General features: G+C 36.9%; 5 protein-coding genes, 1 long non-coding RNA gene and 3 pseudogenes across 9 annotated transcripts; 7 read left to right on the forward strand and 2 right to left on the reverse strand.

The window, feature by feature from the left end:
* Positions 1–839, forward strand: LOC110231007. The gene is made up of 3 exons (XR_002334102.1): positions 1–242; positions 357–416; positions 520–839. It is a non-coding gene; the product is annotated as an uncharacterized LOC110231007 (long non-coding RNA).
* Positions 840–7,526: 6,687 nt separating this feature from the next.
* Positions 7,527–11,399, forward strand: LOC9324518 (annotated as a pseudogene).
* Positions 11,400–11,589: 190 nt separating this feature from the next.
* LOC9323031 (methionyl-tRNA formyltransferase) lies at positions 11,590–14,134 on the forward strand. Its single transcript, XM_002886920.2, has 11 exons — positions 11,590–11,742; positions 11,814–11,876; positions 12,153–12,287; positions 12,391–12,493; positions 12,595–12,665; positions 12,781–12,885; positions 12,970–13,003; positions 13,090–13,190; positions 13,334–13,393; positions 13,464–13,667; positions 13,817–14,134. The coding sequence occupies exons 1-11, from the start codon at positions 11,641–11,643 to the stop codon at positions 13,904–13,906; spliced, it is 1,068 nt and encodes a 355-aa protein (XP_002886966.1). The 5' UTR covers positions 11,590–11,640; the 3' UTR covers positions 13,907–14,134.
* Positions 14,135–14,157: 23 nt separating this feature from the next.
* On the reverse strand, positions 14,158–15,018 carry LOC110224195 (annotated as a pseudogene).
* Positions 15,019–15,501: 483 nt separating this feature from the next.
* LOC9324519 (cytochrome c oxidase assembly protein COX15) lies at positions 15,502–18,148 on the forward strand. 3 transcript variants are annotated; one of them, XM_021035890.1, is made up of 9 exons: positions 15,502–15,689; positions 15,866–15,913; positions 15,999–16,211; positions 16,339–16,637; positions 16,750–16,975; positions 17,057–17,302; positions 17,396–17,506; positions 17,584–17,715; positions 17,788–18,148. In XM_021035890.1, the coding sequence occupies exons 3-9, from the start codon at positions 16,029–16,031 to the stop codon at positions 17,962–17,964; spliced, it is 1,374 nt and encodes a 457-aa protein (XP_020891549.1). In that variant the 5' UTR covers positions 15,502–15,689; positions 15,866–15,913; positions 15,999–16,028; the 3' UTR covers positions 17,965–18,148. The 3 variants fall into 3 exon arrangements, with proteins under 3 accessions (XP_020891549.1, XP_002886967.1, XP_020891550.1); XM_002886921.2 differs by lacking the exon at positions 15,866–15,913; XM_021035891.1 differs by lacking the exons at positions 15,502–15,689; positions 15,866–15,913 and adding an exon at positions 15,705–15,779.
* A 260-nt stretch (positions 18,149–18,408) lies between these two features.
* Positions 18,409–19,156, forward strand: LOC9323033. The gene has a single exon (XM_002886922.2). The coding sequence runs from the start codon at positions 18,435–18,437 to the stop codon at positions 18,894–18,896; it is 462 nt and encodes a 153-aa protein (XP_002886968.2). The 5' UTR covers positions 18,409–18,434; the 3' UTR covers positions 18,897–19,156.
* On the forward strand, positions 18,918–21,184 carry LOC9323034 (annotated as a pseudogene).
* On the reverse strand, positions 20,651–24,562 carry LOC9323035 (protein AAR2 homolog). Of its 2 annotated transcripts, none has more exons than XM_021035892.1 (14): positions 24,364–24,562; positions 23,945–24,027; positions 23,756–23,813; positions 23,514–23,573; positions 23,257–23,386; positions 22,914–23,140; positions 22,731–22,823; positions 22,522–22,593; positions 22,298–22,330; positions 22,023–22,154; positions 21,868–21,924; positions 21,673–21,768; positions 21,507–21,579; positions 20,651–20,957 (listed from the first exon to the last, which is right to left on the reverse strand). In XM_021035892.1, exons 1-13 carry the CDS (start codon positions 24,517–24,519, stop codon positions 21,523–21,525), a joined length of 1,254 nt encoding a protein of 417 aa, XP_020891551.1. In that variant the 5' UTR covers positions 24,520–24,562; the 3' UTR covers positions 20,651–20,957; positions 21,507–21,522. The 2 variants fall into 2 exon arrangements, with proteins under 2 accessions (XP_020891551.1, XP_020891552.1); XM_021035893.1 differs by lacking the exon at positions 20,651–20,957 and adding an exon at positions 21,192–21,399.
* An 87-nt stretch (positions 24,563–24,649) lies between these two features.
* On the forward strand, positions 24,650–26,156 carry LOC9324520 (polyadenylation and cleavage factor homolog 1). The gene has a single exon (XM_021035894.1). It carries the CDS (start codon positions 24,803–24,805, stop codon positions 26,033–26,035), a length of 1,233 nt encoding a protein of 410 aa, XP_020891553.1. The 5' UTR covers positions 24,650–24,802; the 3' UTR covers positions 26,036–26,156.
* The last annotated feature ends 294 nt before the right edge of the window (positions 26,157–26,450 follow it).

Consider the following 26,450-nt stretch of genomic DNA (forward strand, 5'->3'; position numbering starts at 1 on the left):
ACACTAAACCTAATTCATATCTCTCCCGCAGCCAACTCTGAACTCTCTCTTGTGCGACTCAAAGGCGATTTCGTTTACCCGTGAGACCAACTCCGACTCACCGTCTTTTCTTCATCGTTTCTTCTCGCCTTCTCTTAATCTCTTCTTCTGTTACTCTTCTTCGTCGTCTAGCATCGAAATCATGCTTGAGAAATCCGGAAAACGAACGCTTTGGTGAAACCCTAATTGCGAAAATCCAAAAGGTAACCTCTTCTTCTTCTAATCTTAATTGTTTATGTCTTTAACTTGGATTTCTGTTAGTTTCTTCGTAAGATCTAAACCCAGATCTCGTTTATGTCTATGTTAATCGCTTGTAGTTTGCGGTATTGTGCAAGGATCTTACACGCAAGGATCTTAATCGCTTGTAGTTTGAGAAGGTTAGTTTTTCTTATCAATTAGGGTTTATTGTATTCAAATTTTGAAATCGATTTAGTTGAAGAATGAATGTGGTTTACTGGTTTTCATGATGCTATGTCACAGATCTGGTCGTTTTAGATGTCTTTGCGAATAACAAGTTTTGTCGCCAACCATGACCGCCGACGTCGCCAACCATGACCGCCGCCGTCGCCATTAACAATGTGTGGAAACCCTAATTGTTAATGGGCTGGACTGGGATGGGCTTGTTATTTTGTTATTCTAATTTGTTATATTTGGGTTTGTAATTTAGTTTTCTTGGGTTTGTATTTAATTTAGTTTTATTTCAGCCCATTATTTGTATTCTGGCTTAATTCGGTTTAAATAAACCGAATTAGAAAAAAATTCGGTTAATTTCGGAATAGAATTTAAAACAGATACCCGAACCGAATGAACCGATTATCGAACAAACCGAACCGAATATTTATTCGGTTTAATTCGGATCAAATTTCAGAAAACCGATTAACCCTTAAAACCGAACCGGATAAACCGAAATTTCCGAAAGCCCAGGGCTAGAAAATTTAGTTCATTTATCAAAAAAAAAAAAATAGTTGTCCAAATTAACCGAGACTGCAGATTGATAACATCCCTAACATTGATCTCACTTGAATCTTATACAAGCAAGCGTATTACTTGATTGCTTCTACAAGCTATCAAGTTAAATGAAGAAACTTAGAAAGTTTTCATGTTTGAAATATGGTTTGTGGCACAAGTCACCTAAATTACTAGTTAATTTTTTTTTTTTTCCGGCAAAAACAGAATTTCATTGATTTAAAAGAGTTATTACAAAGACATTAACAGAATTACTAGAACACAATTATTACATACGCAGATGTATGTGCCATACATTACGAAAAATACAGCAGAAGGGAGATTGACGATGCTTTCCGAAGAGTAGTCTTACTCGCTAACCGACCATAAGATCCGTTATTGTCCAACTTCATATTTGATTTTTCTTGGTTACGATTGGCATGCAGCAACTTGTGGCTGAACTTTCTTTTTGCAAACCGTAGCTTTACACCAGATGTATCCATAAATAACTCTGAAATGTAGACACGGTGGTACCAAAGCTTCCGTACCAAAGTTTTTCTTAAAAAACTCGACTTTGTAATTTTCTTTAACATAATCACAAATAAGTTTACTGTAGTCAAAATAGGTTCGACTATAGCATCTTTTGAAAAGATTGCCTTACCAGATTCCAAAAAATCCCTAACTCTTACCCGAGAGAAACATAGGCCTTGACACAACAACATGTCCATGATCACTTCTGTTGAAGAAACAACAAGAGATGCGTTTGATCCCACGACACAATCAACGTCATCATCAATGAGGCTGGATTTTACACAAATTTTAAATCCAAACAAACCATTTGGTGTTCCTTGAAGGATTAAAATTGTTGAAAATTAACAATTGAAGTGGTGGGCTTGACCAATATTGATGAAGCCCATTGCCATTTGAAAAGAGCAAAAAGACAAAGCCATCATCTTCTTCTCCACCAAGCATCGGAGCAAGAGAGCGTTCATCTAGTCGTGTGAAATTTAGTCTTGTACGCGCCGCCGTCTTCCTTCTCGTCACTCTCTGGCCATGAATCTCCACAAAGATATTTTTGTTGATAAAATCTGACTTATGTCTTCTAATGGATATGAAATCATTTCGTATCCGTCCATTAACACAATTGCCCATACCCATCTTGTGCATATATTCCACTGTTTGTCTCGCTGATGCATTCCATAACCACAAAATCCAACCAATATTAATCAAATCATGTCGCCAAAACTTGACTATGTCTATAATGGACTTTAGTATCTGAATCAATTTATGATCCAATTGATGCATCCGTAGTTTCATCACACAAACAGTGGAGTCACAATCGATTACTCCAGGATCCCATGTCCGAAATTGATTCCCAATTCCTGAATTGGAGAGATTCATATGAGAAACCCAGATTATATCATGACGGAACAGAGACGTTCCGGTGAAGAAACGACGGACACCGTTCCAAGACGGAAAGAAGCCGACACCATAGCACTTGAGTTGAGGCCATGATAGGGTCGGAGATACGCTCTCACGGAAGGAGAGAAAAGAGGCGCGACTTTGAAGGGTAACTTGGTCGCAATGGGCACGATCCGAGACACCATCTATTCCCGAAACCACATCTCCCACACATGGCGATGAAATCTGGATATTATCAGACGATACCCAAGTCAAGATTGGAGACAGATTTGAGATTGACGGCCTCAGATTTTGTAACAACATTGTGAGAAGGCAAAGAGCATGGATTTTGAAATCTCGATTTGCCATATATTATTATCTAGATCTATGCAGAAAGAACAAAACAAAGGAAGTAAAGGATAAAAGAGAGGAAAGGCCGACCGACGCCGGAGAAGCCGACGCCGGCCGGAGACAATGAGAATTTAAAAGTCGCTTTGAAGTCGATTGGGAGAGAAAAAAAAACTGTTTTCTTTCATAAACAGTTTTCTTTTTGTAGTATTTTGTTGTTTAACATTTTATAGCGTAGATGATTTTTGATTTGGATCTCAAATTTAAACATATATATAACTTTTATTGTTTTATCATTTGTTTGTTTTTTCTTGTTTTTTTTTTTTTTGGCTTATATTTTGATTAAATTTTGTAAAACTGGTTTTTCATATCTCTTATTTCAAATGGTTTAAAGTTTTAATGTATTGACAATTTGTGGTAGAAAAACAAATTATTATTAAATGCTAAAAACTTAAATTTGGTATTCTGGAAAATATATGATATGATCATATACTAGTCTAATGTAATTGAACCGTGCTCTCAATCTCTTCACCTCTTTGTTTAGATCACTTCACACATGCGTGCTTACAATGGTACTACGACTGTGTCCAAGGCTTTTTCTTTGATCGTAGATATGTTAAAGCGATTTACTGTGGGAATTATGATATAAGTTTCTACGTGTCGCGAAATATATCGGCCTAGAACTTCAAGGGAATACTACCTTGGTAGGCGTCTACAAAGGAATGTGCAGTAGAAATGTTAGCCCGCGCATTCCAGTACCTTGAACTGCGCTGAGCAGAATGGAGAGACATCCACGTAAAGCTAATCTGCATAAGACCCTTGCAGAGGGTTTTGAACTAGGTGTCAACTTAGACTGTCGGTTGTGTATGCAGTCAGGAGGTTCGTACGGGTATAATCAAATACAAACGACAAGCGGATTCGTGTGATACTGCATAGACGAACCACATAGCCATTAGTTCAAGTAAAAAAGGTATAAACTATCACCTAATATCATCATCATCCAACAAGAGAGAACTCACTTATAAAACTTTGTCTAAGACAAAAAAAAAAAAATACTAAGAGATTAGCGATGTGTTTTGTTGTCATAATTAATCGATTTACTGTTATGTATCCTCCGCTTTAATTGTAATGAATTCATCGTTTTACATAGTACCAATATAGTAATAACTCCAACATACAGACACAAACCATTACCTAAACACATGTAATAGCTAGCCTTTACAAAAGTTACAAAATCAACCAGACTCATGTAGAATTTTTCCAACAAAGGCACGTGCTCGGCACATGGCTACCAAAGGTCTAGCTCTAGGCATTGTGAGTCCTCCACCTTCAGTCATATCCACCTCTTCTTCTCCAATCCTCTCCCATTCAAAGCATTGAATCAAAGACCCGAGACTCAAGCTCACTAGCCGTTGAGCCAGTCCGGACCCAGGACAAGCTCTTCTTCCTAACCCGAACGCTAGTAGCTTACAATGATAAATAATATAGCCCATTATACTATATTACAATGATAAATAAAATTTTATCCAATTAAATTAATATTAAATAAATTATATTTTTATTTTAAACTTCAATGGGCTTTATTAGTTAGTTAATATCCATACTAAATTTTTATTTAAAAATGAATATATGCTAAATTTAATTGACCAATAACACATGTAAAAACAAATTTTTAATTTTCCTTTTGGTTAAGAAAAAATAATTTTTTTTAGATATAGACAAATAAATTTGTCTTTTTTTATTTAGTTTTTCTATTTCTTTAAGGGAAAAAAGGTTAACTCTTTTCTAACACATGTTAGCATCTGATCAATAGACTTGTCACGTGGCACAATCTTATGAATTACTCACTTTGAAAACCATACTTTATATAATAAGATAAGTACTTTAAAGCAATAGGGTTAAAATTGGAATTTTATTTGAATTTTTTTTTTTTTGTAAAACACACATTAAATCTAAGACGACACTATCTATGAAACTGAAAGAATATTAAACACACTTGAAATAAAGCGGAGGGAGCAACTATAATATAAAAGTAAACAATGATAAATAATTAATGCATTGTACTGTACATACACTCCATTATCATTAATAAACGGGTAAATTAATTCGTAATTTATTTAAAGATTAAAATATTGTATCATTGCTTGGTAAAATAAAAATATGAAAATTGCTATATACTTGTCAATCTAAAATTCCTTGTAATACACATTAACCGAACCGAATGGACTGAACCGGAACCAAAGCAAAAATAACTGAACCGAAATTTGAAAATATCCGAATGGATCATAAATTTTAGAACCGAAAGAACCGGAACCGAACCGAAATGTGATTGGCGAGTTTTCTTTTATTTTTGTTATGATGTTTCCACCTCTACATTCAATGTGATTGGAATTGACATAGACTTTATGTTAACACATTATGTTAATTATCTAATATGTTTAGCACATTATGTTAACAGTACAAATGCAGGCTGTTAAGCTCCGCCAAACACTTGATGATGAGTACCAACAAGCAAAGCCTAAATATTATGAATTTATGATGGTAGCATCATTTTCTATTATAGCTTTTAGGTTGATAGAAAGTTATCTCATGAATCATAATAATGTCATTGGCTCATTGCACACACTTGAATTTTAAAAAATATATATATATATATATATATATATATATATATATATATATATATATATATATATATATATATATATATATATATCCTTACAAATTAGTAAAAACGAGGTGGTCACCTGACCATGTTAGTCACATTTAGTTGTGATTCTATACGTCTAGAACGAATTTCCAATTTATTTATGACCATGACCATGCTAGATTATGTAAATCACTTTTGTTCTTTGTATTTGACATTTTGTTAGTCTTAATGTGTCGCAAGTTTTTATGATTAATACATTGAGTTTTGATAACAACCATGTGAAGAGGCAGCTGCAGATTGTGTAACATTTTTGTCAAACCTATGTTAATAGTCTTTTCAAGATAGTCTAATACTCTAATTCAATTGATAGAAAAATGCTAATATCTCTGATTGTTACCAATTTACCATTCTATGGAAAGCGATGCTCATACCATGAATCTGACTCATCAGCTTCCAGTGATCAAGGAATTTCTCTCAACTCAGTTAGATCAGTTATCACCACATAAGGTTTGTTTTAGATGGTTGACTTTAGTCAAAAGGCTAAGTAAATAAATGATACATTCACGTGGTTATGTCAATCCTTCCCCTCAAACAAACAGGGCTTAAAGAAGTATGTTCCACACAATTAAGAAAAACAAAAACCACTTATATGGTTAAGTAGAAATCCCATACTGATATTGCCATAGGTACAATAAAATTACAATGAATATTATTATTAAGTATTAACAAATAAACTGCCATACATTCAATGAGCTTACAAAGAAAATTAATTAAAGATATATGTATATCGGTCATCACAATGATTAATCAATGTATTAAAATTTGTGATTGTTATAGGTTTAAGCTTTTTGAATTTGCATGTCATGTAGATTAATGACTATTAACCATTTTATCAAAAAAAAAAACGAATTAGTGACTTAAAATTTAAAAATTTGAGTTACAAAAAACCGATCTGCGGTGCCCAACAAAAAATATCAAATAATTAACCCGCGGTGTACCGCGGGTCATATCCTAGTGATCAAGTATAATCATACCTCGTTATGTATTTCAGATGCGCCTGTCAATTTTGCTTTACACCGATCAATTTTTTTGGATAATTTATCCTACTTTTGCATATTAATTTTAAGTAGAGATACTTTTAAAAATTAAGTCCATTTGTGAATTGTAAATTGTTTATAATTAATTACTAGATTTTACCCCGCGGTACACCGCGGGTTGATTTTTTTATAACTAAAAAATTATTTAGCAAAATTTTAAGTTGTATTTGTTTTGTTAATATTGTTTATTTTGTTTAGTGTTTCTGATTTTATAATTAAATTTTGATTTTTAATTCTAAAATTTCATCCATAGTATATTGTTTAATATTAATATCGATCTAACCCCGTTGCACCATATAACCCCGTCCCGTAAAATTAAACATCATTTGTTATTTTTTGAATAATATTTTTATCCACTACGGGTCGCAGGTTCATGCGGATAAGCCCGTTGAGAGTTGTGGGTTTGCGTGTCGACCCACCAAAAGAGAAGCTATCTTTTGAAACCTTTTGTTTTATTTAGAGGTTTTGAGAAAGTATCCCTAAAAATAATTTTCATTATATGAAAAAAAAAAAGAAGTAGAAGAAATTGTAATATCAACATTCCCGATTTTTACATCACTCGTTACTATTAATTTTTTTTTTTTGCAGATAAAAATCAGAAGTTAACTAAGTTGAGATTTTTAAAAAGATTGTGTAGAGATTTTTGGTAAATTGTTGAGAACATATTTGATTTCAAAATCTTTACTTAAATAGATAAGGAAAGATTTTGTAGAGACTTTTGCTAAATATATGAAAAATGAATTTCATTTAAAAATCTTTACTTAAATAAAACAAATCTAAATAATTAATGCTAATGGCATGCCATTGTAAATATTTCTCAACTTCAGGATTTATTTGCTAATTGTGATCCAAAAATGTATAGATAGATTAATGAAATTTTATTATACTTGGTCGGATGAAAAATAAGCGACAAATTAATAATGGGCCTCACGTTAAAGCCCATTTAAAATCAAGTCTATTGGAAATTGACTTTTGTCAAACACGTTTATGACGTCTATTATTGTAAGTGGTTAAAATGCACACGTGTTAATAAAAAGTCCCGATTCCCGAAACCCTAAACAAGTTTTCGTCGCCGGCTCCATTTTTTGCTTCATCAGCTTTCTCTTCTCTCCAGCTCCGGCCGGTGAGCTCAGGCCTCAGGTACGTTCTCTCATTAGCTTAGATTGTTCATTGAAGATTTCAACTGTCTCGTGATTTCGATTTACTTCTTCTGGATTTTGTGTCTCAAGTCTGTTCTTAAACTTTACTTGAATTATGAATAACTTTGTTACCGATGATAGAGACGCTGACCCAAATGTTGGAATTTCACTAGAAGAATCACAAAGAGACCTTGTAAAGCTACTTGATTTATAAATGATGTTTGCTTGAAGATTTCTTCTAGTTAAGTACTGATAAGTTAATGCTTGTACTGATTTTTGCTATTTGTGTTTTTTTTTTGTTAACTAGAATTTCATTTCCTTTGGCAACCAAGAAACTGTTGATGGCAACCATTGTAGCTGTAAGTCACAGTACCCTTTTTATTATCTTGGAGAAAGTGTAATTTGATATTCTTCTTACTCTGTTTCATGACTGTGTTTTTGATTGCTGTGACAGAATAAAGAATTTACGGGAACTCGCTAAGCTCTTTGAGGTGTCTCTTAAATTAACTGTTCCTGATGAACCTAACGTTGAGCCCTTGATTGAGCCTGCCAAATTCGGAGATTACCAATGGTGCTCCCTCTTTCACTTTAAGTACCAACTAAGTTGTTTTCTCTTTCCTCATATTGTTGTTGTTTGCAGTAACAATGCAATGGGACTATGGTCCATTATCAAAGGAAAGGGTACGCAGTTCAAGGGTCCTCCCGCTGTTGGACAGGTTGGTTGATTGGTTAGTTTGTTGGTTTGGTCTTTTAAATTTCGTGGCTTTTTGTGTGATGTATGTTGTGAAGCAGAATTGATATCTCTTTTAACTCGTATTCTGTTTCCTTTTTCACCTAGGCTCTTATTAAGAATCTCCCTAGTTCTGAGATGGTGGAATCATGCTCTATAGCTGGACCTGGATTTGTTAATGTTGTACTATCAGCTAAGTGGATAGCTAAGGTGATCCTGTTGTATTGTCAATTCTAGTAAATAATTTTGTGTTTGTCATAATTGTTTTGTAATCTATCCGCAGAGTATTGAAAATATGCTTATCGATGGAATTGATACATGGGCGCCTACTCTTTCTGTTAAGAGAGCTGTAGTTGATTTTTCCTCTCCCAACATTGCTAAAGAAATGCATGTTGGTCATCTAAGATCAACTATCATTGGTGATACGCTTGCTCGTATGCTCGAGTACTCAAAGGTTGAAGTTCTACGCAGAAACCATGTTGGTGACTGGGGAACACAGGTAGCTAGCTACTTTTCTGCCCTTTATATGATTTCTTAACCTTGAAACCGAGTTTTTTTATATATTGTATTCCCGAAATTTATCGAAGAAATAAAAGCTGCTTTTATTCTGCAGTTTGGCATGTTGATTGAGTTTCTCTTTGAGAAATTTCCTGATACAGATAGTGTGACCGAGACAGCAATTGGAGATCTTCAGGTCAGCTGCCTTGCATCATATGGCTTCTCAAGCTTTACCAATATTGGCATAATATGCTTCATGTGAAAAACCATAGCAATATAGTTTCTAACTTTTGATGTCCTCTGATAGATGTTTTACAAGAAATCAAAATTGAGATTTGATTTGGATCCGGAGTTTAAGGAAAAGGCACAACAGGCTGTGGTCCGTCTACAGGTAAATAACAATTTTTATCCTCAATCACTGGTGCATTCTTCTGTTTCTCAGTGTCTCAATTTGCAGCTACCTTTAGTTGCAAAATCTAAATCACTTCTTTGTTTTAGGGTGGAGATCCTGTTTACCGCAAGGCTTGGGCTAAGATTTGTGAAATCAGCCGAAATGAGTTTGCCAAGGTGTACCAACGCCTTCGAGTCGAGCTTGAAGAAAAGGTAAAGGAATAGTTGGGACCTATACTAAATTATAGAGACAGAATGGGAAAGAGATATACATGGATGTGTAATGGAAAATACATTGATTTATGACAGGGAGAAAGCTTTTACAACCCTTATATCGCTAACGTAATTGAGGAATTGAGCAGCAAGGGGTTAGTTGAAGAAAATGAAGGTGCTCGTGTGATATTCGTCGAAGGCTTTAACATCCCACTCATGGTTGTAAAGAGTAACGGTGGTTTTAACTATGCCTCTACCGATCTGACTGCTCTTTGGTGGGCTATCTTTATGTTTATCTGGACTTTAGTAGCAATGTTTGGAAAATACATCTCATATATTATGACTTCCGTATTGTCTGATGGTGCTAAAATCTTCCTGGCCCAGGTATCGGCTTAATGAAGAGAAAGCTGAGTGGATTATATATTTGACCGACCTTGGCCAGCAGCAGCACTTTCATATGTTCTTTAAAGTAGGTTTCATGAATATGTTTTTCACGTCTTGTGAATGTTGTCTTGATTGAAACTGTCAGTCGTAACTGTGGTTATCATGTAACTCTGAATCAGGCTGCCAGAAAAGCAGGCTGGCTTCCAGACGATGACAAAACTTACCCTAGAGTTAACCATGTTGGTTTTGGTCTTGTCCTTGGAGCTGATAACAAGCGATTTAGAACTCGGGCAAACGAGGTAGTCCGACTAGTTGATTTGCTAGATGAGGCCAAGGATCGCAGTAAAGCTGCCCTTATTGAGCGAGGTATCCAACTTTGTGTCAGCACTCTCTAAATTACTGTACTATTCATTGTTCAGTAATTATATGGTCTTATTCATCCCGTATATGTTGTTTCTCTGTTTAGGTATGGACAAAGAATGGACACCTGAGGAGCTGGACCAAACAGCTGAGGCAGTTGATACGGTGCGCTGAAGTAAGTATTAATCTCTATTCTACTGCTGGTACTGGTGATAGTGAATTCTATTTAGTATCCTCTGGTTTTCGATGACTTTTGTAACCAAGGCTGCACAAATGTGATAAATGACTTGTGGTTTTGTTGAATTTGCTTTCAAGGTATGCTGACCTGAAGACCAACAGATTGACGGGTTATACTTTCAGCTTTGATCAAATGCTTAATGACAAGGTACTGGAATTTTGGAGCTAGTCTACATATTTGCATTATTGAGTCATCTACACATGCTTATTGAATATTTTGATCATGTAGGGAGATACAGCCGTTTACCTTCTTTACGCCCATGCTCGGATCTGCTCAATCATAAGAAAGTCTGGCAAAGACATAGATGAGCTAAAAAAGGTATTTTAGCAGCATGAACTCAAACACCTACAAAGTCTGTGTAATGTGCTAACACTTATTTTATTGCAGACAGGAAAGATAGCATTGGATCATGCAGCGGAACGGGCACTGGGGCTTCACCTGCTTCAATTTGCTGAGGTAAAAAAAACACATGCTCATTAGATTTGTACTTTGATATTCTTGGTAACAAGAAGATGAACAATTGTTGTGTGAACAATTTGCTTGCAGACGGTTGAGGAAGCGTGCACCACATTGTTACCGAACGTGCTGTGCAAGTACCTTTACTACTTATCCGAAGAGTTCACCAAATTCTACTCCAATTGTCAGGTGAGCCTTCCCAAAATCCTACTTCTCTATCTAAACCGTTGATTAGACTGTATAACCAAGCAAACCCGCCATTGTTTTCATCTTTCTCTTTACAGGTGAATGGTTCAGCAGAGGAGACAAGCCGTCTCTTACTTTGCGAAGCAACAGCTATAGTCATGCGGAAATGCTTCTACCTTCTTGGAATCACCCCTGTTTACAAGCTTTGATCCATCATAATGAAACTACCCAATATTTTTTCTGTTTAGACAAATTTTTACTTGAATCTTTTGGTTCAATATATGGTAATTTACTCCGAGATGAAAAAAATCACCAAATTCCCAAATCTGTTAAATTTCAAAATTCCACTTGACCATTGTGAAAAACCAAAGAAGAAACACAGTTTCCATTAAAGAGGAGTCAAATTATGAATCAGAAGATTACTCAACCGAATTAAAAATCATTTCGATTTGGTTATGTTTTACTTTCCGGTTCAATCCGGTTACGACCGGTTCGAACCAAATCACATAATCCTATTATCATCTTCGTCTCCCAAAAGAAGCTTCGAAACCATTGAAGCAGCAACAATGATACTACGTCGTTTCATCTGCTACAACGCTTCTTCAACTGTTTCATCTATAGCTCCGTCTCCGAAGAAGAAGCCTCTCATCTTCTTAGGCTCTCCTCAGGTTAAGAGATTTTTTAACATCTTCATGGGTTTAGGGTTTTAGTCTAATCTAATTCCTTTCTGTGAAATTAGGTTTCTGTGACTGTGCTTGAAGCTCTTTTCAATGCATCTGCTGCACCAAACTCTTCCTTTGAGGTATAATCTGAAACTGGCACTGTGAAATTGAGATTTTGAATAATGGAACTCTGATTTGAATGTTTTCTGATTTTGATTCTTGTTAATGGGAAATTTGATTGTTTATGAACAATGTGATATTGATTTTGTTAACCCTTTTGATTATGAAACAAGATCTTTAGGAACTTTTGTTGTTGGTGAAGATCTTTAGGAACTTTTGTTGTTGGTGAAGATCTTTAGGAACTTTTGTTGTTACTTAAACCGGTTTTGAACCCGCTGATTCGGCTTTTGTTCTAGGTTGCAGGCATTGTTACACAGCCTCCATCAAGGAGAGATCGGGGTAGAAAAGTGTTGCCTTCGCCTGTAGCGCAATACGCTCTTGATAAAGGCTTACCTTCTGATCTCATTTTCTCCCCTGAGAAGGCAGGAGATGTAAGGGTTCTTTTGTGGTTAATATCAAGCTCTTGCTTTTGGAAAGAAAGATGTGATCTTTCGTTCTTTCTTGTGACAATGACATTGCATTTCTTCTATGCAGGAAGCATTCTTATCGGCTTTACGAGAGTTGCAACCTGAGCTTTGTATTACAGCAGCTTATGGGAATATATTGCCTACTAAGTTCCTTAAAATTCCATTACATGGTTAGTCAAAGTTGATACTGAATGGAACATTCTAGATAGTCGATGGAAACGAATATACTGCGAATGAGTCTTGTGTTTTGAGCCAATATTTAATGGTTTAGGGACAGTGAACATACACCCAAGTTTGTTGCCCCTGTACCGTGGTGCAGCTCCAGTTCAAAGAGCATTACAGGTGCAAATCAATCTTAACTCATTCCATTCTCCCTCTTATTGCTTAGCCTCTTACTTACTACATTGCTAAGACTCTTGACTCAAGTGTGCACAATAACACTTGGTGGCTACACTAGGATGGTGTCCCGGAAACAGGAGTATCATTAGCATTTACGGTGCGAAAGTTAGATGCAGGGCCAGTGATTGCCTCTAAGAGGTTCCAAGTGGATGATCTAATAAAGGTATTCACTTTATCCCCAACGTAGCTCATCATCTTTATTATATTCTCTGGATGTCAATGACCCCTCTGTTTGAATCATCTGCAGGCACCAGAACTGCTCTCGTTCCTATTTTCTGAAGGTAATATAATAAACGAGAGCAGTACCTGCTTATGCTTTTCAGTAAAAAATATGTGAGTAGTGTCTAAGCGAAAATAAACTTTGCAGGTTCAAAGCTTCTTATCCGTGAACTTCCCTCAATATTTGATGGGTCTGCAAAATCAAAAGCAGCTCCCCAAGATGATTCTAAAGCTACCTTAGCTCCAAAGGTATCTGTTTTGTGTCTTGTATCGTTCAAAATATGGCACAAAAATTATAAGGCAATGCTGCTATATTGCTTCATGTATGAGATAACGTAATCTGATTCGAAATTTGGTTCTTTTGTGACTGAAATGATTCAACTGATGCACAGATAGCTCCAGATGAGGCTTGGCTCTCTTTTGACGAGGAAGCTTTTGTTCTACATAACAAGGTAGAAGAACCCCTTCATTTCGTTCACTTGGTCTATAATCCTAAACATAAAAAGTAAAACGGCTTTCCAGGTTCGTGCATTCGCAGGATGGCCGGGAACGAGAGCTAAAGTTGTAGTCCTCGATGACAAAAGCGGTCAGCAAAATGTGCTAGAGCTTAAAATCATGTCCACTCGAGTATGCAAAGATCTGGAAATCCAAGATGGTGGACAAGATTATGTAACTTTCAAGAAAGGTTCATTGGTGTTTCCCTGTGGAGGAGGTACTGCTTTAGAGGTAAAAGCTATAGACAAATCACTGCCACTATTCTCTAAATCAACCAAGTTACAAACTCACTGTGATACAAAAAAACACACATGTTATAATGCGGTAATCAGACATTAACCTAGTATTTTAAAAGCTAATATTTGGTGTTACTGATTCAGGTACTAGAAGTCCAGCTTCCTGGTAAAAAAGCTATCAACGCGGCCGCCTTTTGGAATGGCTTGAGAGGTCAAAAGCTGAAGAAGCTATGAAGACAGAGACTGAAACAAAACTAAGCTTTGGTCAAATCAGGTGTAGCCACTTCCAAATTGCTTTTGAATCACCAATTACTAATATACCCACATTCTTTGGGATAACATGATCAAATAGAGCCGCATTAGCAGCAAAATGTAAAATTTGTTTGATCAAATTGTGTCTGTTAAGGAACCTATATCCATAAATTTTGATCAATAAAACTGCTCACAAGTGTTCTTATGCTCCAACCAGACACACCAAACTTATGTTTATTAACAATGTAAAAACCTGTTCATATTGCATTAACAATCTCTTCAGAACAAGACCAAATTGAAATCCATATCCATAAAGCTTAATTTTTAGCTTTAGGCTTTACTTTTAGAGACCTATAATAGGAAATACTAATGCTAAATCAACGCTTACAATAATTACAATAATGAGAATGGTCCATCGACGGAGTTCCACTATTGTAGCAAAACACAAAATGTGTTAAACAAATTACTAAAAAAAACCTTTGTTTCACAAATTTGCATCACAGGCGATAAGAAGAAGAAGAAGATACATATACCTGCACTTCATGTATAAGCAACCCTGAGACTTCTCAAGAAGGACATCTTTTCCATTTCTTTTTCTTTGCCATCGTCGCGAGCAAAATATCATCTCTTCCTCTTTCGTTCTCCGCTAGCTTCTGAAACTCCTCGCAAGTTATCTCTGGATGCCACTTAGTCCCACACTCTACACACACCATTATATGGCAATGAGGACACTCCGAATCTTTCATCTTCACTTCACTCTCGTCAATGAAAAGCAAAGCAGAGCAATCCTTATAAGGACAGTAGAATCTCTTTGAACGAATCAATACTGCTTCAGAAAGAGCATCACCCCGCTGATCAAAAACCTCTCTGGCCAAGATTTGACGACACTTATCTGGCTCGAGCCGACCAGAGCTCTCGCAACCAGAGACAAGACACTCGATTGAGAGGATGTTGTCTTGTAATTTTGCAGCTATATATTTCGAGACACCATCGTTGCAGTAGAAGTGAGAGCAGTCCTTTGATGTCGCGACGACGGAAACTGAGGAGGAGGCGGCGGGATCGTAGAATAGAGAGGCGAAAACTGAGTGAACTTGTTATCATCGGATACGATCGCAAACTTGGGAATCTCAATTTTGAACGGAGAAACGTGACGGTTCTCCGGTAAATATTTAGAAGAGAGAGTGAGACATATGTGAGAGAGAGATGAACAATAAAGAAGTGGAGAAGAGACGATAGATCTGGCGAAATAGAGAGAAGAGGAAGCGGAGAGAGCGAGTGTGGATATGGAAGAGGAGGAGGAGCGGAGGAGACAGAAGGAACGGTGGTTTTTTTTAGGGAATAATTGGAGATTGATTGGGAGTGTTTGGTTGTAGAGATAGTAAATTTGAGGTAGGATTTTGTAATTGTTGATCTTTTGAAAAGGTTTTTAGACATTTCTTTAGCTTTTGATTTAAAAAAAAATGTTAAATAAAATTAGAAATTAGAAGGTGGCATTCCAGCATTTTTTTCCTATAGTGTCTTTCTAGGCATTGATTCTCTCAGACCCTACATTTGTTGTAAACTTGTAACAGTTTGCTTAATAAAATACAGTTAACGAAAAAAACAAAAACCTCATAATCAAATTCTTTTTCTCTGCTTGAATCCTTGGATTTTGCCTCGTCTTCTTCGCCAAATTCAAGGTTTGGTTTTCTCCAGCAACATCGATCTTCTGTGGATGACGTTAATAGGGAACAAGAAGAAGAGAAATTCCTAAACTTTGTTACAGGTACCAAATTTCGATCTCGAAAGGCTCTTCCTTTTGCTTCGTGCTTCAAGTTTAATCTCATCAGATTGCTACTAGCTTCTCTGTCGTTTGGTTTGATTCACTTTTCCATCATTTCTGCTCACACTAATCTATTCTCTCTTTCTTCTCATCGGAAATTGTGTGTTCTCGATCTCTAGGGTTCAAATATTGTTAATACCTCGCTTGGTCCTGTGGGACTCGACAAGGTATGTAATCTCTGATTCTCTACTTGTTTGAGATTTATTTATTTGGTTTCTCATGTATCTTGTTTCCAATTTCCTTTCTTTGCAGAAACCTTGCTTAAACCCTAGAGAGATAGACATGTTTCGAGCAGTGGGATCGGCTTTGAAGAGGAACAAAGAAGCGTTTAATGGAATCGCTCGAGGATTCACCACTTCGTCTCATCAAGCTTTCACTTCTAACATTACAGCTGCTACTGTAACCTCTGCTTCGTCTTCTTCTCTAGCTGGAAACTCCTTCTATGGCTTGCCATCTCTTCTCAAGGTAGTTTCCCAAAGGTTGATACTTTTGATTAGGGTTTATGTTAAAGTTGAGGTTTTTTATTCCTGTTAGTTGATTATGAGATTTCTCTGTTTGTTTGCTTAGATTCTAAGATTATGTTTTTGTGTAGGGTCAAAATGCTTCAATGTTTAGAAAGATGTCAACTGTAGCGTCGATTAGCTCAGAGAGTAAAGAGGGTTTGAAGCATCTTGTCACTGGAGGACCTCAAGCTCGTAAATGGGTTGGCATATGGCTTTTTGGTTCTGCTACTTGGGTTTTCAGCATGGTTGTTCTAGGCGGAGTTACTCGATTAACTCGATCTGGTTTATCCATGACTGATTGGAAATTTACTGGTGAATTCCCTCCGCTGTCAGATGAAGCATGGGTTTGCGAGTTTGAGAAATATATGCAGTCTCCTGAATATAAGCGGTTAGTTTTGCGATTTTGGTTGCTATGTTGCTTGCATTTGCGTTTTTTGTCTTTGGACCAACTCTTGATTTTGAAAATGCTGTTTGTGTTTTGGGATTTGGTGGTTTTGCAGTGTGAACAAAGGGATGAATCTTGAAGATTTTAAGTTTATATATTGGATGGAGTATGCTCATCGAATGTGGGGAAGAGGATTGGGAATCATGTTTGCTTTGCCGTTTTCCTATTTTCTGCGGAAAGGGTATATTACTCTACGTCTTGGAGTTCAGCTCTCTGGTTTATTTGCACTTGGTGCTGGACAAGGTCTCATTGGTTGGTGGATGGTTAAAAGTGGTTTAGAGGTAAAGATTAGGAACTGTTGTAGATTCTCTTATTAGATGTTATTATGTGCTGTGTAACCAGTAATCAGTTTGGTCCTGTAGGAGCCGCCATCTGAATATTCTCAACCGAGGGTAAGCCCGTACCGTCTTGCAGCTCATCTGACCTCAGCTTTTGCCATTTATTGTGGACTTTTCTGGACCGCTCTCTCTGTTGTTATGCCTGAACCACCAGCTGAGTCATTGGCTTGGGTTAGGGGAGCCGCTAAAGTGAAGAAGCTTGCATTACCAGTAAGCTTGATTGTTGGTATCACTGCAATTTCAGGAGCCTTTGTTGCTGGAAATGATGCTGTAAGTAAATTAACAAACTTGGATCTAAGCTTCTATTATATTAGTTACAGAAAGGAAGCTGAGTATTTTGATCTCTCCGCTTGTGAATTGTAGGGTCGTGCATTCAACACATTCCCGAAAATGGGCGATACATGGATCCCAGATAATATATTTGAGATGAAACCACTTTTACGCAACTTTTTCGAGAACACAGCAACTGTTCAGGTACACCATTGACAAAAAGCTTTCTCAATTTGCGTCAATAGTCTCAAAAAGACTTAAAAACTTTACTTAAATTTCAGCTTGATCATCGCCTTCTTGCAACCACAACCCTAATTGCAATTGGAACAATGTGGTGGTTCACAAGGAAGCTAGACATACATCCAGCCGTTAAAGCTTTGATCGGAAGTACCGTCGGAATGACTGCTGTTCAGGTAAATCAATCAACAAACTTTCATGGAAACTTAAACTCCAAACCATTGATGGGGTTTTTTCGTTTTTTGCAGGTGACATTAGGTGTATCAACGCTTCTGAGTTATGTTCCGGTCTCACTAGGAAGCGCACACCAAGCAGGAGCTTTAACACTTCTCACTTTGATGCTACTTCTCAATCACACTCTTCGGAGGCCATCACCTTCTCTTCTCAAGTCTCTTCCACAAGTTGCTAAATCAAATTTTAGCTAAGCCCTCTTTACTAAAATCTTCCGTTTTTCATTATTTACTAAAGAAACTATTCTTTGGCTCGCTATTATACTAGCAAGCTTTCATCGAGTCCTGCGTCAATGATGTTGTATTATCAGTCATGACTCGAAAAATAAAGTACGAAAACAATTAACAAAAGTTTCATATGAATCCTAGAACTTGAGGATTTGTTGGTGTCTAATTGTCTATGTTTCATTGACGAATAAAAAATAACTGGATCATTCTAGTTAGAGTCAAAATTTTCTTATACCAATGTGGTTCAATGCTAAATTTTTGTTCGGTTTTGGTTTAGATACGATTCGGTTATTTCAGTCCGGTTCAAATCCGTAAGTCTTGTGGATAATGTAAAGAGAGAGTTTTTGGCGTTTTGGGTATAGAAGACTATACACATGTCGGGTGGCTTATCGGCATCCACGTGTCAGTAGCCCACCATCTTCCTTTCAATATAGCCAATGCTACAAAATTCTCTGTTAACTTCACACTACTACTATGGAGAATCATGGAGGAAGATGAAGAAACATAGCCATAACCGATGGAGAAAGGAGGACTGGTTCTTCGATTGTGGCTGCAACCGTAACAGCTGTAGCAGTGGTCGGGCCGCTTTTTGGTCTGATGAGTTTCAGCTTTGTGGCGACGGTGACTCTGTTTCTGATCGCTTCTCCATTGCTGCTGATATTTGCTCCAGTTTTATGGTGATGGTAGCGGTTCTTGTGGCAGCAATGGTTGGTGTTGGGGTAGCTGCAGCCATGTGGATGATGGGAATAGCTGCTTTGGTATGTTGTGGCCGAGAGATTGGTATTGAAACCGGAGTGGCTGGGAGGATGGTTGAGTCGGTGGTGAGAGAGTTAGGTTACGGTCGGAGTCGTTACTTGCGAGACAAATCAGAGGATGGTTATTCTTCTTCTCGGGCTTAGTTCAAAAACTTGGAAACACATAGATATGGGCCATAATATCATATGGCTATCAGGGATGTTTCTTCTATGGCTGCGTCTCCGAAGAAGAAGTCTCTCATCTTCTTAGGCTCTCCTCAGGTTAAGAGATATTTTTAACATCTTCATGGGTTTAGCGTTTTAGCCTAATCTAATTCCTTTTCCGTGAAATTAGGTTTACGTGATTGTACTTGAAGCTCTTTTCAATGCATCTGCTGCACCAAACTCTTCCTTCCAAGTTTAATCTCAAACTTGGTTTACAAGTTAACTCAGATTTGAAAAATTGTATCTGATTATGATGATCTTTAGGAACTTTTCTTGTTACTTAAACCGATTTTTAACCCGGCTAATTCGGCTTTGTTCTAGGTTGCAGCCATTGTTACACATGCTCCATCAAGTAGAGATAGTGGAAAAAAAGTTTTGCCTTCTCCCGTAGCGCGATATGCTCTCGATAAAGGTTTACCTTCTCATCTCAGTTTCTCCCTGAGAAGGCAGGAGATGTAAGTTTTCTTGTCTCATTAATCAACTTCTTGCTTTCGGAAATATAGTGATCTTTCCTTCTTCTTTCTTGTGAAGATGACATTGCATTTCTTATATGCAGGAAGCATTCTTAACGGCTTTAAGAGAGTTGCAATCTGCGCTTTGTATTACAGCAGGTTATGGGAATATTTTGCCTACTAAGTTCCTTAAGATTCCGGTACATGGTTACTATAAGTTGCTGCTTATTCTAGATGGTTGATGTAACCGAATGTTGTTTCTTTATACTGTAAATGAGTCTTGCGTGTTTGAAGCCATTATTTAATGGTTTAGGGACAGTGAACATGCACCCAAGTTTGTTGCCCCTTTACCGTGGTGCTGCTCCAGTTCAAAGAGCATTACAGGTGCACTTTTTCTTTTTTCACTCTTCATGTTTTTACTTACTACATGATAAGACTCTTGAATCAAGTGTGCAAAATAACACTTGGTGGCTGCACTAGGATGGTGTCCCTGAAACAGGAGTAACATTAGCATTTACGGTGGTGCGTAAGTTAGATTCAGGGCCAGTGATTGCCTCTAAGAGGTTTCAAGTGGATGATCTAATTAAGGTATTCGCTTTATCCCATCTTATTATGTTTTCGGGATCTTAATGACCTCTGTTTGAATCATTTGCAGGCACCAGAACTGCTCTCGTTCCTAGTTTCTGTAGGTTAATTCATGTTTTTCAGTAACAATTATTTGAACATAACTGGGTTCTATGATTAGGACCTAAGCGAAGATAAACTTTGCAGGTTCTAAGCTTCTTATCCGTAACTTCCCTCGATACTCGATGGGTCCGCAAAATCAAAACCAGTTCCCCAAGATGATCCTAAAGCTACCTTAGCTCCAAAGGTATCTGTTGTGTGTCTTGTATCATTCACAATAGGGCACAGAAAAATATAAGGCAATGCTGCTATATTGCTTCCTGTATGAGATAACGTTTATTCAATTGATGCATAGTTGGCTCCAGATGAGGCTTGGCTCTCTTTTGACCAGGAAGCTTTTGTTTTGCATAACAAGGTATAGAACTCTTCATTCAGTTCAATTAGTCTACAATCATATATATATATATAAACTAATACCGCTTTTTATGTTCGTGCATTTGCAGGATGGCCAGGAACACGCGCTAAAGTTGTAGTCCTCGATGACAAAAGCGGTCAGGAAAACGTGCTCGAGCTTAAAATCATCACCACTCGAGTATGTCAAGCTTTGGAAATCTGGGATGGTGAACAAGATTATGTAACTTTCAAGAAAGGTTCACTAATGTTTCCCTGCAAAGGAGATACAGCTTTAGAGGTAATCAGTGACACTATTCTCTAAATCAACTAAGTTACAGACTCACTAACTATTGATACAAAAGGCAGATGTTATGATGTGGTAATCAGACATTAATCTATCATCTAAAAAGCTAAATTTGGTGTTGCGATTCAGGTACTAGAAGTCCGGCCTTCTGGTAAGAAAGCGATCAAGGCAGCCGCATTTTGGAATGGCTTGAGAGGTCAAAAGCTGAAGAAGCTATGAAGACAGAGACTGAAACAGAGATAAGCTTTGGTCAGGAAGTTAAAAGCAAGCAAAATAGTCAAATCTGATGTAGCCACTTCTAAATTTGGTTTCAAATATATTTTGTTATGACTAATATCCTCACATTCTTTGGTATAATCCAATTTTTTCCTCATTTTTTTCTCGAGGTAGAAGAATTTTAGTGTATGTAATCCAAATTTTGGTGAATTTATGTAATCGGTATGTTGGCATCTAAACGCAGAATTTTAAATTTCTTCAGAGATTTTGGTCAGATGGTGTCTGTTACAACTTACAAGGAACTTATATCCATAAAATTTGATCAAGAAAACTGCTCACAAGTGTTCTATGCACCAACCAGAAACACCAAACTTATGTTTATTAACTGTGTAAAAAGGACATGTGCATAGTGCATTAACTACAAATCACTCTTCCATGCTAGTGGCAACGTTATCTATATGTAAGCGAGAATAACCTCGATTAATATATCAGTATCAGCATCATAAGCAAACGTTTGCGCCAGTAAAACTCCCAAAAATGTCGGATAAAATCAACGAATACCTGCATCGATCGATGTCTAAGTGGACATATATTCTCCATGACTTTCATCCAACATCTCAACCACAGGAGCATACTACATCATGTCAAATTAATGGGAGTCCATGAGCGAAAAATAAACAGAATGCAAAAGAAAGCTTAAGACAAAGCTGGAGGTGGATATATTTACCTCGTCATCTTCCTCAAAGTAAATCCCGTCAGTAGCGCTCTTCTTCTGAAATTCCCATCCCAATCTGTTCTCAAGCAACTCTTTGAACTTCCTTATCTGCAAAAGACCAATGTTAAACGAATTTGCTGTAGAGAAACGTCATGAGACATGAGAATAAGGGTTGCAAATTACTGTTTATGTGGAATTTGTACATACCCAAGACAATAAATCTCCATCAACTACAGAAGTCTCTTCCACTAAAGCAAAAAAGTCCTGTTATCAAAGCAACGAAAGTTTGGCTCAAATTTTTTAGATCTCCCAAAACGAATTATACTCGCTCAGAGAAAGCATGTTGTCAGTAAGAGATTTACCTTGCAAAGCAAATGCAGAAAGCTATCGGAAGCTAGCCAAGAATCATCAAGAAGCGCATGAATGCCCATCTCAGGACCATTACTCTCTTTCTGTAGCCCATATTTTAGTTGATGGTAGATGACTTTCATAAACTGCAACAAATGCATCAAGGTAATAATACTATTTAGGATGGCACACAAAGATAGAGAAAGACGAGATACTATATAGATTTACATATCATCTTGATGCATTCTCTCAGATTACTACACTTAAAATGAAAATTGACTAAACTCACGTTTGTAAATAGTTGACTCCTTGTATGAAAGGGCTGCCAAAGGTCACAAAGAAATATATATGTCAAAAACCAAAGAGCCATGAAGCATAGGAAAGAAAGAGATATATTGTTGCATCAGAGCTTAAGGTGTACTTTCGCGTCTCATCACGTCAATTATATTAAAAGGAAGAAGGGATTTTGGTAGAGAACATTACAATAACATAATGAGCTTCAAAATCACATACCGCGTCAATGCAGCCCAGTAGAAGAGTAACTAAGGACTTCCACTGCATGAACGATTCAAGAGACTGCCCCATCTGCACAATAACATAACTTGATCTGAGAATGGAACAAATCTGAAGAAGTCCTATTTGTGACCACTGATCATACATATATGTGCATTATGTATGTATCAGCTTCTAAGAAGTATATGTTACGGTAAGGCAGCACATACCAAAAATGCTACAAAGGAAAATTGTAGCTCCCCAAGAAGCAAGTCTTCCGAGTCTTTGTACTCCTTCGACAATAAGCTTTCTAGCAGTTGAGTCTATACAAAGAAAAAGAGGAAATGACATAAGTTAAAAATTCACAGGATTTTGGGAAAATGCAAAGAGGAAAAATTGTTAAGAGGAGTTACCTTGTCAAGATTCATAGAGGTCAGCTCTTGCCCAGACATTCCCTTGTGCTTTATAATCCGAGGAATAGTAGTGTAATAAAACCTATTCCCTTTGGGTTGCTCAGTAGATGATGCCGCAAACTTGCTTTTCTTCATCTGTGCATCAAGTGCTCTTTCCATTGCCGTTTTAGGTCCACCTTTTAGAATAGCAGATTCATAGGTGACCGTTATTTCTCCTCCAACTGGCTCTGCAAAATTGAACGTAAAATTTTGAACAAGCCAAGCTTTACAGTGTTCACGACTCAAGTGAGGGAAAACATTAACAATGTGGTTAAAAAATCCACCAAATATAAGGTTCACATACCAAACTTTTCAACAACATCCTTCGTAATATAGTTAGATAAGTGCTTCCATTCCCCATATTGACTTAAATTGTATGGGCCAAGATGTTTGTCAAACTCCAAAGACCTGACTGCTTGAGAATATCTCTCTTCCTAGCATCAAAAGAGGAGGATGAATATAAAAAAAATATCAATTTCACTGAGACAAAGATGCAAATCACTGACCAACGTATAAGCAACATTGAGAAAATTACTGCACTAGGTTATTAAAAGGACATACCTCTTCTTCAGTTACTTTGGCTAACCACTCGTCTTGCTGATTCCACTTGCGTACAATAACCTTGTATTGTCAACAAAAGATAGTGAATATATCACGGTTTATACAGTTCCATGATGCTACTTACAGGATATCAAATAGAGACAAGAACATTACTAAATGTTTTTTTCTCTGTAATAGCAATCTACATAGATAACCACAAACACAAAATATTCAAAGTTGTTAAGAATAGACTGATTCCAAACCTGAGAAAGACCAACATCAACAAAGAAGCCAATGGTAGGTGAAAACTCTTTACCATCCCTGAAAAAAAAAAACGAAAGTCCGCATTATCAGCCAAAGTATATCGATAACCATGTTACGGTTTTTAATGAGTTAACCATACACTATATACAACAGCACAAAAAAAAAAAAAAAAAAAAAAAGACTTCAACCTGGTCGATGAACTATAGAATACAAAGTGAATTCCGGGAGGTATCATCTTAATCCCTTTGAAAGACGGTCCAACTGCGAAAATCTGTAACGAGAATTCACAACATTTTTAGTATACGCCAATGACATAGTGTTTCATTCTCCATGGCTTCATAAAGTTACAAGATTTATATGTTTAACAATTAATCACAATCATACATATATCACTAAAGAATCTTCAGAAGCTCAAAAATCTCAAATTTTAACTCACAACATCTCACATACACTTTCTTCTAGAGATTCTACTAACACAATAATAAATTCAACAAGTAGAATCAGTTTCACTTAACAATTTAGCTTAGGAACAACTTCGAAACTGAGAAAAGTTCAAAACTCAATCAAATTCGATAAAAAGTTTTAAACTTGGAAGAAGTAAACAAACCTGAGTATCGATTCCAACAAGTGTATGTTGAGGAACATCGAGAAAGAGAAGCGTAGCTCCATGCTTCACAAGCTCTAGTGCCTTCTCAGAATCCATAGCTTCCTTCTTCTTCTTCTCTTCGCTAATTTGCCGTCGATCAACAATAAGAAAGAACATCAATTAGAAAGGCCCAATAAAGAAGCCCATTAATAAATTGGGCCTTTGAAGCCTGGCTCAAAACGCGTGGCAACGCGCGATTCACGCGGTTTACTTTCTCAACCGACATAAACGTTTATTTATAGAAAATCTATCTGCTTGTCTCTTCAGATTCGTTTTATTTTTCAATCGTTTCAATTTCTAAAAATTCTCCTCTTTCTCAACGCAATCACCAAATCCAAATTTAGGGGTTTTTTTTTTCTCATTCTTCGATCGATCTCTGGAAACTTGTTGAATCGCGAAGATGGCATCAAACGGATTCTTCTCTGCTCAAAGAAACGCACACCGTAACGCAAACGCTGGAACAACGTTGAAGAGACGAATCGACAACAATCGCGGTTACGGAATCGGAGATTTACAAGAGGAAAGGAACCGTTACGTGCCGCCGCAAAAACGTTTCAGATCGCAAACGCAACCGCAAACGAATTTCCGATCTGGTCATATTCCTCTGTATCATCATCATGGTAGAAATAATAATAACATGTCTAGGGTTTCTTCTCAATCATATAACAATTACGGTGTTGATGTGATTGCTTCTAATTCAAGTTTTCCATTACGTAACAATGATTCTAACATCAACAATTATCAGAAACCCTTTATTGTTGGTTATGGAAACCCTAATCCCCAAATTGTTCCTCTTCCATTACCTTATCGTAAGCTTGATGATGATGATTCGTTGCCTGAATGGGTTCCGAATTCAAGAACCCTAACTCCGAATTTTGTACCAAACACTTATGTTCAAAATCCGATGAATCATTCGAACATGGTTTCAGTTGTGTCACAAACGATGTCTCATCATCAACCAATTGTTTTGAGCAAAGAATTGTCTGATTTACTTAGCGTTCTTAGGAATGAGAAAGAGAAGGAAACTTCAGAAGCAAGTAAAAGTGATTCATTGCCCGTTGGATTAAGCTTTGATAATCCATCGTCGTTGAATGTGCGACATGAATCTGTGATTAAGTCTCTGTATTCGGATATGCCGAGGCAATGTTCGTCGTGCGGGGTTAGGTTTAAATGTCAAGAGGAACATAGCAAGCATATGGATTGGCATGTAAGGAAGAACAGGATGGCTAAAACCACTATGAGATTGGGCCAGCAACCGCAGAAATCGCGGGGATGGTTGGTAAGCGCATCTTTGTGGCTTAGTGCAGCAACTGGAGAAGGGACTGTAGAAGCGGCTAAACCATCTTTCGGAGGAGAAACGCAGAAGAAGAAGGAAGAGGAGAAAGAACAACAACAGATAGTGCCTGCGGATGAAAATCAGAAGAATTGCGCGTTATGCGAAGAGCCGTTTGAAGAGTTCTTTAGCCATGAAGCTGATGATTGGATGTACAAAGATGCAGTCTACTTAACCAAGAACGGTCGTATAGTTCACGCTAAGTGTATGCCTGCACCCCGACCTGCAAATGATACGAGAGAGCCGTCTAGGGTAATGTCTGTTACAGTTCCATCGGTTGCGAAAGCAATAGTGTGTTGATTGAGATTTACAGTAGTCTTTTATATCTCTGTTTTAATCATTCGTTTATTAAGTAATGTACATACATGAATCGAGTTGTAACACAAATTCAGTTATATAAAATACTTCATTTGAATCTCCTTTTCTACTCTATCATCGCTATTTACTTTTATATAACTCTGTTTTAATCGTTGCTTAGTGTCTCGATGAAACCGAGGAGGATATTCATGTATGTTGTCTTCACCAATTGGTTCTTTGGTATGAAATTCACTGCAATGTCCAGTAGCTTCTCGAGAAAATCAACAATAGAAAGGTGTAATTAAATTGCAAAATTTATACATGTTAAATAAATTGTTTGCTTCAAAAACCTACAATTTATACTTGTACTGATTTGATTGGATCCACATCATATGTAAGAGCATCTCCAATGGTAATA

Source organism: Arabidopsis lyrata, assembly GCF_000004255.2.
Source record: "Arabidopsis lyrata subsp. lyrata unplaced genomic scaffold ARALYscaffold_2, whole genome shotgun sequence".
Lineage (NCBI taxonomy): Eukaryota > Viridiplantae > Streptophyta > Magnoliopsida > Brassicales > Brassicaceae > Arabidopsis > Arabidopsis lyrata.